This window comes from Vicugna pacos, chromosome 13 (genome assembly GCF_048564905.1).
Source record: "Vicugna pacos chromosome 13, VicPac4, whole genome shotgun sequence".
NCBI lineage: Eukaryota > Metazoa > Chordata > Mammalia > Artiodactyla > Camelidae > Vicugna > Vicugna pacos.
Window position 1 is genome coordinate 38,181,158 of NC_132999.1, and position 13,262 is coordinate 38,194,419.

The following is a 13,262-nucleotide window of genomic DNA, read 5'->3' on the forward strand; positions in this document are numbered from 1 at the left end:
CTGAGGGTCAATACAGAAACACTCTGTGATGAGTGACAAGCACACTGACCGGGGAGGCTTCCTGGGAAGAAATGGAGTTGAGCTGGATCTCAGAGGTTTGGGAGGGTGGGAAACTGCTTCTTGGGAGCAGAGAAAGGAAACTGGTACAAAAGTGTGTGAAGAGCTTAGCCTGGGGGGTTCGGTGGAGGATGTTTGGGGGAGGGGTGGGTGGAGACAAGCTGGGAGAGCAAGTAGGCTTTAGTGTCACAGGGGGTTCACCAGATTCCGTGTGGCTGGCCCCTCCCTGGGTGCCACCCAGGCCTCTGATGGCGCCTCCCTCCACCCCCAGGAGATCGATGGCAAGGCCCTGCTTCTGCTGCGCAGCGACATGATGATGAAGTACATGGGCCTGAAGCTGGGGCCCGCTCTCAAGCTCTCCTACCACATTGACCGGCTGAAGCAGGGCAAGTTCTGAACAGGGAGACGCAGCTAGACAACCAAGGGGTGGAGCACAGGGCCGCCAGCCCGCTCCCAGACACCTCAGTGAGGTCCAGGCGCCTCGGGACTCCAGGAGGCTGCGTGGAGCTGCCACTGCTACCCCTCCTGCCATGATATGTCCTTCCATGAAGGACGGAGGAGGGGAGAGTGTGGGGCCCAGGGCTGGTGCTGCTCTTCCCCTCAGCCCTGCCACGGCTCTGAGGTCCCCTGTATTTATTTCTCAAGCCTGGCCAGGCTCTCCCCAGGAGTTTAGACTGAACACCTTCCAAGTGATGGAGGGAAGGGCTGACCCCTGAGGCTTCAGAAGATGGGACCCTGAAGTGACGCTCATGCCAGGTCCCCTCGCCATCCGCCGGGCCTGGTGTGGCACCTTGTGCCCCCACAGCTCCTGCCTTCTCCTCACAAGATCCGCAGAGTCCAAATTCATGGTGCAGACCTCTACCTTTTTTAAAAAAAAATCTTTTCTTATTGTTAATTTATTGTTTCTGGCACTTGGGCAAGGCCTCCAGTTCATACTCCTCCCACTCCAGACACTGGGTTTCAGGAGGAGGGAGACTGCCCTGCCCTGGCCCCAGACAGGCCCTCTCCAGAGAGATGGCGGCCCTCTTCGGAGGACATTACCCAGGCACATCTCCGCAGGACGGACAGACCCATCGAGTCTAGACCACATCAATCAACACAGGGAGGAGAGGGTCCCTGTCACCTTCCCTCTCTTCCTCCACTGGGCCCTTTGCAGTCCCCGCCTGCACCATCCCCACCGCAGCTCCCTGCCCCGGCCAGCATAGCTGCCGAAGAAGGTTGGGCCCAATGATTTTAGGCCAGGAAGGCCCTAAGATGGATGGGAGAGAAGGGTCTCCAGGCTGGAATCTGGCTGCACCCTCTCCACTGTCCACGTGCTCCCTTTGTAAGCAAGTCACCACTGCCCCGGCTGCCATCTGGACTGACTTTATGTCGATCTGTTTATAAATAAAAAACAATATAGATGCCAGTGTCTTCGTAATCCGTCAACAGACAAATCACTGTGTCTCCAAAGGGCAGGTCATTCCCCTTGTCTTGGTCTTGCTCCTCATTTTATATATGAGGAAACTTAGACAAGAAGCTCCCTCTGTTCCTGTGACTCCAGTGGTCCCTGAAGAACAGGCTGTCTGCCACTTGCCCACTGGGGCCTCGGCATTGCGTAGCCCCTGGGAAGACGGTGTGAGAGCCACTCTGTGCGCTCACAGCACTTTGCTCCTGTGCAGCCAGACGGCAGTGAGCGCAGCAGCCACAGAAGCCCGAGCGGAAGGGCAGCATTAGGGTCAGCAGCTCCAGGGAGCATCCTCATCCTCGTGGGGTGAGGAGAGATGCAGGCTGGCCCAGCCTGCATTGTACCCCTTGTTCTGAGCAGGGGCCAGGTACTCTGTTCGTAAACACATCCCTGTTTACAAAGGGCTGCATTGCAGTGCAGTGTGACCTGATGATGACTGATACTCACGTCACTGTGTGCCCCACGAACTCCTCCACGTGAATTAGAATTATCTTATATAATCTTCAGAACAGAACCACTTTATAAATGAGGAAACTTAAGCTCTGATCGTATAGCCAGGACGCACCAAAGTAGGTGTTTGAAGCCAAGCAATCTGGCGCCAAGGCCAAGGTTCGAGACAGTCCCGCTATTCTCTATGCTGCTTTGGGTGGGTCATTTCCCTTCTTTGGGCCCATCTGGCTGTGAGGACTTTAGGTGAGGAGACTTCTGAAGGTCTCACCAGCCCTCGCCAGTGCCTAGTTCCAGCACGGTCTTCTCCTTGGCCACTGTGAGGTTCTAACCATGTTCCCCGTGAAGTAGTCAGGGGCAGGGCTGCCAAAGCAGAATCAGCCCATTTTCCAGACTCCTGGGCCTGCGTCTACGTCTGGTAGGCTATGCTGTTCATTCAGGGTCCTCCCAAAGAGGGCCGTCCTGGACCCTGATGACAACCTTCTGGGTGTGAAGGTAACACCAGCGTATGCAGGCAGGCCAGACGTGCTGCACAGCCCGGCCTTGTGGAGCAGAACGCCACCCCCCACCCCGCCTCTCGTCGCCAGGAGTGTGCAGCTTGCCCGTGAACGCTTGTCAAGGGCTTCCTGTGCTAAGTAGCTTATGTACGTTAGCACACTGAAACCTCCCTACAGCCCTCAGGGATGACTACCATGTTCCCCGCATTTTAAAGATGAGGAAACTAAAGCTTCAGGAGGTTCCTGGCTCCAAACTCTGAAGTTAGTAAGGGGTGCAGGACCTCCTACTACAGCACCGGCAGGCAGCCTTCGTCCTGGCTCCTGCTGGCCGTGCGGGCTGGGGGCTCCCACAGGCTAGGCTGGCACGGCCCTCCCTTTGTGCCAGCAGGACAGCACGGAGCAGGCCTTTTCAGTGGGGTGGTCCTTGCACAGCCCACTATCATCCAGGACTATTCTTTGTTGCCCAGATGGCAGCTCAAGTGCAAGGGGATGAGACATAGGGAGAAGTGGGGTTCCCCTTGGCTTGGAAGCGTCGTGTCCCAAGGCCAGCTCTAATCCCCAGGTTCCATAAGCACAGCTTCCAGGTCCCCATGAGGGACATGGCCCAGCCGAGCCACTGCACTGAGGAAGCCCGGTGGGAATGGATGTGTGTAGTTCACATGGAGAACCCTAGAACACGTAGTTTACAACTAAGGGTCACTTTTACCATAATCACCGTTGCCTTGAAACAGTTGACATTCTATTTTTGTCTGGTTTCCAAGGGAACAGAACTAGAAAGGTAACCAACAGTCAAATTCTGCAGGAGGGGAGGGGACGGTACTTGCGCTCATACTGCCCTCACCGCTGTAGGCAGAATTGAATGTCTTAAGAAAAACCTAAACAAAACCTCAGCTTCTGAAACTGTTCCTCAAAGCCAAGCCTTCTAAGTAGTGACCCAGAGTCATCCAAAGGAGCTGAAGTGGCCTCGCCTTTGACCCCCAGAAGTGCAGCCACCCACAAAGCAGGAAGGCATGTGGGAAAGCCGGGCTGGAGGACAGAGGCCTCCCGGCAGCAGCTTTGTGTGCCCACCCTCAACGCCGAGACACAGAGCCGCTGACTCCGGTGCTGAGGAACGGCAGGGAGGAGAGGCCCGGGCACTGCAGGGGAGGGGAGGGGAGGCCAGGCTCCACGTAAGGCTGAATCCTTTGGGAACCCCTGCCCCGTCCCCACCCACAGCCCCCCCTGCTGCCAGCCACATGGCCCGTGGCCCTGGGCTCTGCTGTGTCCTGTGGTCCAAGTCATTAGTCTTGAGCAGGAGTGTCCACAGCTCTCCTCTTTATGGAACAATCTGAGACCCTCTCTGGGCTGTGGCACTGGTGGGACACCTGTCTCTGCCCTCATGCTGGTACCACCGCCCCTCCTCACTCAGGAAGAGCCGGAGGCGACTTGCCCCTCGTTACAACCAAAGCTGAAAACAAGGAAAACCTCCTTGCCTGAGAGACACTGGACACTCCCTCCTTCTCTGTCTCTGTCGACCCTCAGCTTTTTACAGCCTCCTTGCCACAGTGCCCCGAGTCACCCCATTTTCCCAGGGAAGCACCACAGCTGGATCCCCCCGGGCCAAGCATGAGGACTGTGTATTTGTGCCCGACCTGAGACACCAGAGCCACTGCAGATGCTCCCAGGGGCCAGCAGCGGACAGGTCTCAGGGTGCAGACCCTTGGCCCAAGGTGTCTGAGGGGAGGGTGCTGGGCCAGGCGGGAATCAACCGGCAAAACTGGTAGACACACGAGCGGACTCAGGACTGAGGCTGGAGTGTCATGGGGCCAGCGTGGCGAAGGCTGCGTCCACACTCTGACCCCTGTGAGTTCCAGACTTTGCTCTTCTGACGTCCTGTCCTCTCCCATGTAACAGCTGGCTTAGTCTCCACCCCTCTCCTGTCCCTGCCCCTCGGCTGGGGTCCCTGGGCGGTTAGCGCAGACACCCGCGCCTGATGATCGTGGCCGCGTGCACCACCAAGTGGACACTCATCAGGTAACACGAGGAGACCCGGATCTGCTGCCTCCCTCTACCCCTCATCTTTGGACCCACTTCGCATTCTTAACTTCAAATTCAAGAAGTTTTTTCCTCCATTGCCAAGTGGGGGTTGTCACTAAGGTTACAGGCATCCAGAGGACTGAAAGGGGCTGCCTATTCCGCAACACTAAACGTGTGGCTGCCAGAAAGCCGAAGATGCTATAAAATGACCCAATTATACTGCAGTGCATTCCAGTATTTAAAATATTATCTTGTAAACGTATTGAGCGCTTACAATGAAAGACAGTTTTACTCCCCTGGCCCTGGAACTGATGTTCGGCTCACATAAGGTTGTTAAAAGAGCCCAGGGAAATATGTAATACAGTCATTTAAAGAGATTTCCAGGAAGAATGGGGAAAGTTTTGGCATTCAAATCGGTTTGGAAAATGTCATGGCGAACAGCTGCCTGATAGCAAGGCCTCTAGAGAAGTATGTGAAGTCACGTGTTTGTTATGTTCTCTGGTTGTGTTCACGTGTTTCATCTGTCCGTGCCTCTCCTGGCCAGCTGTCTGTTTCTGCATCACTCAACAGGACTCGAGTTTAACTGTCTAAAACAGCTACAGCCCCACTTGTACAGTCGCTGTGGGAGCAGCTCATGGTGGCAGAGTCTAGAAAGGCCTGAAGAAGAAGAAAGGGAAGCGTGGAAAGCTGAGAGCCGCTGCGGCTGCAGAGACGGGTCAGACCTGGCTGCTGGGTCCCTCCCCCGAGCCCCACACTCCACCACTTGGGGCCTGGGGCCTCTTCCTTGCCCCACACCGAAGTCTCTTTTCTCAGGTTCCCTACCCAAGCCTCTGCCTCAGTCCCCAGGGAATCAAAACTCATTGGCATCTTCAGAATTAGCTACTCAGAGAAGGAGGCTTTCCTCTCTATGCTGTCAAATAGCTTCCCCAGTCTGATCGCCACCCTCCCCTCCCCCAAATCAGGACTTGCAGAAGCAGTGTGGGAAAGTGCTGCCTGCGGCTGCATAGTGGAAAGCACTGTCAACGCCCTGCCCACCCAAGAACAGATTTCTGCATTAATAAAGGCTGCGTATCGCTCAAGTCTTGGCCCCTGTCAAACAGCAGGTGATAACCCTGTCCTTCAAAAGAGATGGCAATGCTTGACCTATTTTTCGTGGCTCTTCTGGACAGCAGCCTCCATCTCTGGCAAAGAGAAAGGCCTGGTGTCAGGGGAGCCTTGGAACCGACTATGTGCATTCTGATCCATCCTGGGAGTAGCCGGGCCCACCCGTGCCCAGTGGAGCCTGGCGTTAGTGACTGAAGCAGGAGGTGGAGACCTGGGGCTCCGGGGGACCTGTGTGGGCACTAGGGCCTGGAAGGACGTTACAGAGGGGGGAAGTATGTCTTCAGTCCCTGGATTCTGGGAGCTTCACAGAAGGAGCCCCCCACCAAGATGTGTGGGACATCTGTTTACAGTGGGGTGAGGAGTCAGGGAGAAGTTTTCCTGATTCACTTCCCAGCCCTGCCTGCTTGAGGCTGGCACAGAGCCATTGTTGATTCTCCTGAGATCACAGAGGTGGCTGCACAGGCCCCACCCACTCCCTCCAGCCCTGGTTCCCCTGTCCGGTGCCAAGCCCCCAAGCGCCCTTGGAAGCTGCTGGCCAGGACTCAGGGGTCTGTGGGAGCTGAGGGGTGGCACCTCCCATGCTCCCCCAGGAACCATCAGGACATGAAGGTCATAGGCCTCCCTTTTCTTCCTGTTTCCATTTGCCCTGAATGCCTCCACCCCAACAGTGGTGGGCCCCAGGCCCTAACTGCCTCAAGGATCCAATCTGAAAAGATGCAGGCTGGCCGTACCTGCCACGCGGACCAGAGGCGGGGTGTGTGGGGGTGAGTGGACTGGCTGGTGTGTGTACATATGTGCACAGCTCAGGAGTGACGGCCCTGGCCTAGCGGGAGGTGGCCAGGGAGGTACACAGGGGCCCCAGCTCTGCCCCTCGCTCTGCCCCTCCTCACTTCTGCTCTTGGGACCCAAACCAGAGGATTTGGTCTAGACGAGCCTCCTCAGATTATATGTATGTATGTGAAGGCCGTTGCTCTGGGAGGGGCCATAGCTTTCATCAGTGCGCCCAAAGCATAAGAACCTCAGCTCTAAAACCCTCTGACCCAGCCTGACTGCTTCAGAGCCTCAGTTGGGCTCACAGCAGGTTCAGACTAGGCAAGGAGAAGCAGCAGAGGGGACACAGGCAATCCTTAGAGCCCTGGGTGAAAGCTTCTTCAAAGGTCCCTTGAGAAGGTTTCTCTGGTGCCTGGGGGCAGCAGTGAACTCTGGTGGGCAGGAAACCCTGAGGGGAACTAGGAGGCCAGCCTGTGGCCTGGTGAGGGAGGACAGGACTTCTGGGGACAATGAAGGGATTTGGGAGGCCCTCAGGGACCTGAGTTCTCGTCCCTTCTGCCCCAATTCAAGCATGTTCCCTCGGTCTTCCCTTCCCTCCTGTGGGATGGAGGGACAGGCCCACATGCTCTGTTGTCTGGCTCAGGCCTGTCTCACTCTCCTCTTTCCTGTCCTAGGCCTTGGGTGGGTGGCAGGCCCCTTCCTGCTGGCCCTCTGCCCACCCTCTCTCTCTGGCCCTACGCAGCCCCTGCCAATCTGTGAAACTCCCAGGAGCCTTGGCCCTCTCCAAGTCCGCTGGGAGGCCCTGGGCCGAGCCGAGAGCCCAGGGCCCTGAGAGGAGCAACCAGCAGTGAGGAATTCCAGAATCTCTTCCAAGGGAGACCCCTCCAGAGACCCCCCCCCAGGAAGAGAGCACCAAACCACAGGTGCAGGAGCCCCTCATGGAGCCCCCAGGCCGGCAGCCTCTGCAGGAGCTCTCCATGAAACAGGCCCCACCTGAGGACTCAAACATCCAGGCGGCTCCCAGCAGGCATGTTCTCTATGTGGGCCACCTGAACCCTCAATTCTCGGTGCCTGTGCTCACCTGCCTGCTGCGAGACACCCTGGAGCGGCTCGGGCTGCCGGTGGAGCGGGAGCACATTGAGGTGGTGCGGCGGCCACACAAGGCCTACGCGCTGGTGCAGGTGGCCACCCACAAGGACACCCTGGCCTCCCTGCCCTGGCGCCTTCACACAGCCTTGGAGGAGCACCAGATCATCAAGGAGCTGGTGGCCCGCGGGAAGGAGCTGGTGTTGGGTGAGGGCCGGGATCACTCAACCTGCAGAGAGGTCAGTGGGGCTATCCCCAAGCCAGGCGGCCCTCAAGCCCTGGGAGAGGCCTGGGGATGGATGGCCTGTGCTGGGTGGGGCTGGAGGGGTGTCTTTGAGGAACTGGGGACGAGTCTGCAAACTCAGGTGTTGCTACTCAAGTGACCATGATCCCAGAAGGATACTGACCCTTAAAGTTTGCCTCCAGCCTGGGAGCACACGAAGGAAGATGCGAGTATCAGACCCTCCTGGGGCCCTCCCACATTCTCTGCCTCTGGGCCAGGCCACCCAGGTTCTGGGATTCGCAGGGTCCCGGCCTTCTCCTTGGCTGACCTCACCCGCTCAGTTGACAACACCAGTGCCGCCTCTGTGTTGGGCAGTAAAGCAGAGAGTAAAGCAGAGAGCAAAGCCTCGGCCTTGCCCTCAGGGAGCCCTGCATCTGTGAACAGAGCCAGACGACCGGAGGGGGTGGCCTGGAGCAGGAGGAGAACCCAGAAGGGTCCTCCCTGCTCTCCAGGGACAAATTTGCAGGGGAGTGAGATCCAGGCTGGGACTTAGGGGATGGGACAGGCACTCAGGGAAGGACATACCAGGCAGAGGGACATGGCACATACAAGAGGACATGGTGGGGGGGGGTTGCATTTGCAGGGAGGCAGGTCATTTGCTGTCCCTGGAACTTAGGCCAGAGGCTGCCAGGGGGACTGAGGAAGAAAGCCAGGCCAGAGGGTAGGGGCTAGGCCACCAAGGGCTGTGAGACCCAGACAGAGCAGGAGAAAGTTTGGCTTTTGTGGGCATCTAACGGAGCAGTCAACTCGCTGAGGTGGTGGTAGATCACTCTGTGGGAAGGGCGATCTTGGTTTGTCTTTTCTCGGGGGAAGTGAGGACTCCATGGGGTTTAAACTGTCAGAGAGCTCAGCAGCCCCGGGGCATACATTTAAAGCTCTGTGGCCCGATGGCATGTTTTTATAATGGTTGACAGTTTTCTCGCATCTCTGCGAAATTGTCTTCTCTGGGAGTTGCGGGGCTAGTGGTGGTGTGCTTCTCATCACCGTGGCCCAGCCAGCACTGAGCTCCCAAAACTAGACACCCTTCTGGAGGCTGGAAGGCAGCAGGGAGCCAGGGAAGGGTTTAAGTGATAGTATAACTTGCATCTAGGGTTAGTGAAGAGGACGGGGAGAACCTGGAGGCAGGGAGTCCAGTGGTGAGGCCCAGACTAGGGAAGCAGGCTCATGGCCAGAGCCCGAGAACAGAGCAGAAACCACAGAAGGGGACTCGGGAGGGCTGGAGGAAAGTTGAGATTCAGGAGAACTAGTCAGTTGTCCAGAAAGTGATCAGTGAGGATTTAAGGGAGATCAGGAAGTGGGTAGGATCTCTGAGAGCCCCTCTCAATTCAGAGACATGCAGCTCCGTCACAGGGGACCTCAGGGCGCTGAGGTATCTCCTGGGATGATCCAGCCCTGGGCCTCAGAGGCCTACCCACAACCCAAGTGGGAAGAGAGTGGCCTCAGGTGTCCCAGCTCCCACCCAGAAGGAGAACAGCTCTTACCCACATGCATCCCTCAGTCCACCTGGGAAGAGGGCAGCCCTCAGGGCCTAAGGAGCACTGGATGGTTTGAACCCCTGACCCAGTGGGGTTTCCCACAATGGCCTCAGGATGGTGGGCAGAATTAGATCCCTCTGCCTGGGCGGGTATCAGGATGCACATGTGGGCTGGGCCCTGGCAGGGGTGGGAGGTGGGAGGATGGGGGCTGTTGGAGGCGCCTGTCCCTGTCGCCACCAAGATTGGGCCTCCTGGCTCTTGCCTTGGCCCATACACTCTGCTCTCACCACTCACCTCAGCAGGAGGAGGACCCTGGCCCTAGCCCTGGTCCCATCCCGGGCTCCAGTCTCCCACCGACCATGCTTGCCCACCCTCCTACTTGGGCCCTGGCCCCGTGGCAGCGGAGCCCCCAGGGCTGGCCCAGCGGCACACGCTCAGACAGTGCCATCGTGCACCAAGAGATCCTGGGCCAGGAGCGCCTCTTCCAGGGCGCCTTTCTGGGCAGCGAGACACGCAATGTGGAGTTCAAGCGGGGCGGCGGTGAGTACCTGAACCAGGCCTTCAAGCACCACCTGCGGCGCTATGTGTGCGCCTTCCTCAACAGCGAGGGCGGCAGCCTGCTGGTGGGCGTGGAGGACAGCGGCCTGGTGCAGGGCATCCGCTGCAGCCACCGCGATGAGGACCGCGTGCGCCTGCTAGTGGACTCCATCCTGCAGGGCTTCAAGCCCCAGGTCTTCCCCGAAGCCTACAGGCTCACCTTCATCCCCGTGGTCAGCACCGCTGCCACCAGCACCCCTCTCAAGGTGAGCTGGGGCCACTGGGAGCCGGGAGGAGTTCGGAAAAGACAGACTAGAGAACAGCCTGGAAACGGCCCTGGCCTCAGCACCCCCAGGCTGCCCCAGGCGCCAGTGAGGCGGGATTAGGGCTGCAAACTGTCCAGTGCAGCGCCAGCAGAGCTATCCTTGCCCTTACCAAGGTGATCCGCCTGAGTGTGCACGCCCCCAAGGCCCAGGCCGAGCCGCAGCTCCACGAGACCGACCAGGGGGAGGTGTTTCTGCGGCGAGACGGGAGCATCCAGGGCCCGCTGTCCATCGGCGCCATCCAGGAGTGGTGCAGGCAGGTAAGTGGCCAAGGCCGCAGCAGGCGGGGTGGGGGCCAAGCCGGCTCTGGGCCCCTAGGCCACTGAGCAGTCCTGGGCGGGCCGCCGGGTCCCCTGGTCCTCTGTTGCCCTGTGAGCACACCGGAGGGACTGGGTGGAAACAAGCCCACTACCTCCCGTATTCCACTGCAGTGGAGCTGGGGGAGCTGGGAGGGTGGAATGTTGAAGTTTTACGACAAACTCAAGGACTGAGTGCTGGACACAGTGCCAAGGAAAAGTCTTTTCAAGAAGGAAACATCAGGTGGCAGAAAAGCAGAGGAGACCAAGGGGCTGACAGAGAGAGGGAAGGATGGGTCACCCCAGTGCCTAGGATGCTGGCAGGACCCTCAGGTCAGGAGAGTTTCCCCTAAGACCCCAGAGATGACTGGTCAGGGGCCTGGCTCCCCCACCTACCGGGCCAGCATGGTGCCCAGTGGCCCTGAGCAGAACCCCCGGGCTCTCTGGCCTTGCCTTCCTCCATCAGTTCAACCCCAAGTGGAGGGCGCGCAGACCTGAGATGGTATCAACTTAGACACACCTTCTCCCATCTTCCCGCAGAAGTGGATGGCTGAGCTGAGCAAGTTGGAGGAGAGGCTGAAGGTGATGACAGCGGAGAAGGAGCAGCTCCAGCAGCAGCTGCAGCTGCAGCAGCGCAGGTCCATCTCCTGCACCTGCTGCGTCCTGTGAGGGCCCCAGCGCTCTGCCTGGAAGATGCAGGGACTTCTTATTTGAGCCCTGGTCCTCCCAATAAAACCAGTCTGGGCTGCTCAGAGGTGGATGGGAGCACTGCACTTCCTGGTTCCTTCAACAACAGTGTGCACCCACAGGCTGGTCCCCACGCAGTTTCAGTCCTGAGCCCCAGTGTCTGTAGCTAAGAAATTGCTCTTAGCACAATCCCCAAGGGGCCTTACTTTCAGAAAGAACTTATAAAAACTTGGCCAGAGCTCTTTATCCATGGGCTGAACGGTAAGGGACTGTCCCTCTCCCTGAAATGCTCATTTGGCCCAGCTGGGGTCTCTGACTCACATTGGCTACACAGGGCCAAAATGGGACTTGTCATCTGCCCCTCCTCAGATGGCAAGGCACATTCAGTAACTGAAGTTATAGAGCAAACAGGCCACCCTGCACCCCCACCCTGGCTTGCTGGCATGTGTGACTGTCTCAAAGCTCTTTAATAAATGACATGCACCCAGAGCAAGAATGCTTCTTTCTGGAACGCTTGGCTGGTTGGATGCAGCTGGGTCATGAGTCCACATCTGTCCAGGAGGCCGAGCCAGCCCTGGGCTCCTCCCCCCACAGAGCTATGGGGAAAGGACCCTCGGATGCTTGGGTTCCAGTGCATCTCTGCCTTGAATACCAGGTACCTTAGGGCAAATTGCTACACCTCAAGCAGTTTCTTCATCTATAGGATAGTGACAATAGGTGGGGCCAGCTGGTGCCCTGATTCTCTCCAGCACATACCAGCACCTGCACAGGAAGTGTCTGACTTCTATTCCAAGCAACCTCCAGCCACTGGAAAGGATTCCTGCACTAGCTACTTCCCCGGCCATCTCCACCAGCAGACTGAGACTCAATTAAGCCATCGTCTGATCATGCCACACCTGGGCTCAAAGCCCTCCAAGAGCTCCCCATCTCATCCAGAGCAAAGCTGAAACAGTGGTCTGCACAGTCCCCTGCGACCTGGCCCATCTGCCTCAACAAGCCCTGCCCCTGGCTCCTGCATTCCAGCTACACTGACCAACTTGTTTCATGAGCACACTTGCCTCAGGGCCTTTGCATGGGCTGCTTCCCGTTCTGGAATGCTCCTCCCTAAGAGAGCTGCATGACTCTACCCTCAAGTGGAGTGGAAAGCAATTTTCGTACCCTCCCTACTGTAAACACACCCCCTCCCAGCACTTCAGTTCCCCTCTCCTGCTTCCAGCTTTTTTCTCTGGTGCAGTTGTCAGTCACACATGCTCTAGGGGATGGAGATTTTGGTCTGTTTTGTTCAGTGTTTTAGGTACGGAACCTGAAACAGCTGGCATGGGGTAGATGCCCAGTAAATATTTGCTGATGAAACAAGGACACCCCTAAATTTGCGGTCTGAGCTACTAAAAATCATGGAAACTTGTCAAACAGGGCATTTCACAGGACTAGGGGTCCACGGAACACACTTCAGTGATCCCCTTCGGTCCCCCAGCCTAGAGGTCCTTGGCCACATCTGCGGAGTGGACACAGAGAAGCCCCCTTGGCCAGTCACAGCTACTCTGAGACTTGCTTTTCACACTTACCAAACACACACCAGTTATAGGGACCAAGTGTGATCATGGATGCCCACCTCCTGACCAGTTACCAACCCACTGAGCTCCCTGGGGTCACCCAATCACAGGGCCTGAGCCAGCTTTTCAGAGGCCACTTAAGAACTGCAGACAGAGGAGGTGCAGCTCAGGAAGTCAGACGGGAGCAGCTGCTGACTTTTACAAAAATGACTGAAATCTGATGGAACCACCAGATGGGAGATGGGGTTAGGATTCACCCATTTGGCAACATTCAAAGTACCAAGGCCTCTGTGAATGAAAACATCTCAGCTCAGCCCATGAGAAGTGCCGACAGGAGGCAGCAGCCAGGTTGCCCTCAGTCGGGAGGTGGTGTCCCTGTATGGGCCTCTGGGCCTCAGCGGTGATGGCGGCCGTGGCCTAGTGAGCAGAGGGTCTCCTTTCTGGGTGTCTGATGGAGGAGCTGGGCCAAGTGGTGAGAATCCCCTTTCTCCCAAGCCCCCCTTTCTTAAACATCAACAAAGGCTGCTGACCCCTGACAAGCAGTCCGGCCTGAGTCCCGAGCCCTGGCCTCAGACACACTTTGTGGAGGAGCCGGCTCACAGGCAGGGGTTCTTGGCAGCCAGGGTGCAGGTCGGCCCCCTTGTCACCAGGTGGGCGCCCCCGTCACCAGTGTGACACAAAGA

The 13,262-nt window shown here is 57.7% G+C and overlaps 2 protein-coding genes across 16 annotated transcripts in view; both read left to right on the forward strand.

Annotated features, from left to right (window-relative positions):
• Window positions 1-1,460, forward strand: part of SCMH1 (Scm polycomb group protein homolog 1) — a 142,784-nt gene extending 141,324 nt beyond the window's left edge. For all 10 annotated transcript variants that reach the window (XM_072974661.1, XM_072974654.1, XM_072974662.1 and 7 more), the window contains one exon: window positions 329-1,460. In XM_072974661.1, the coding sequence (XP_072830762.1) occupies window positions 329-454 (126 nt within the window). In that variant the 3' untranslated portion in view covers window positions 455-1,460. The remainder of the gene's footprint in view (window positions 1-328) is intronic.
• A 1,780-nt stretch (window positions 1,461-3,240) lies between these two features.
• On the forward strand, window positions 3,241-11,515 carry SLFNL1 (schlafen like 1). 6 transcript variants are annotated; one of them, XM_072974666.1, is made up of 6 exons: window positions 3,241-5,179; window positions 5,427-6,332; window positions 7,082-7,664; window positions 9,483-9,986; window positions 10,160-10,303; window positions 10,880-11,515. In XM_072974666.1, exons 3-6 carry the CDS (start codon window positions 7,278-7,280, stop codon window positions 11,006-11,008), a joined length of 1,164 nt encoding a protein of 387 aa, XP_072830767.1. In that variant the 5' UTR covers window positions 3,241-5,179; window positions 5,427-6,332; window positions 7,082-7,277; the 3' UTR covers window positions 11,009-11,515. The 6 variants fall into 6 exon arrangements, with proteins under 6 accessions (XP_072830767.1, XP_072830766.1, XP_072830771.1 ...); XM_072974665.1 differs by having other exon boundaries at window positions 3,241-6,332; XM_072974670.1 differs by having other exon boundaries at window positions 3,241-6,332; window positions 9,486-9,986.
• Window positions 11,516-13,262: the final 1,747 nt, after the last annotated feature.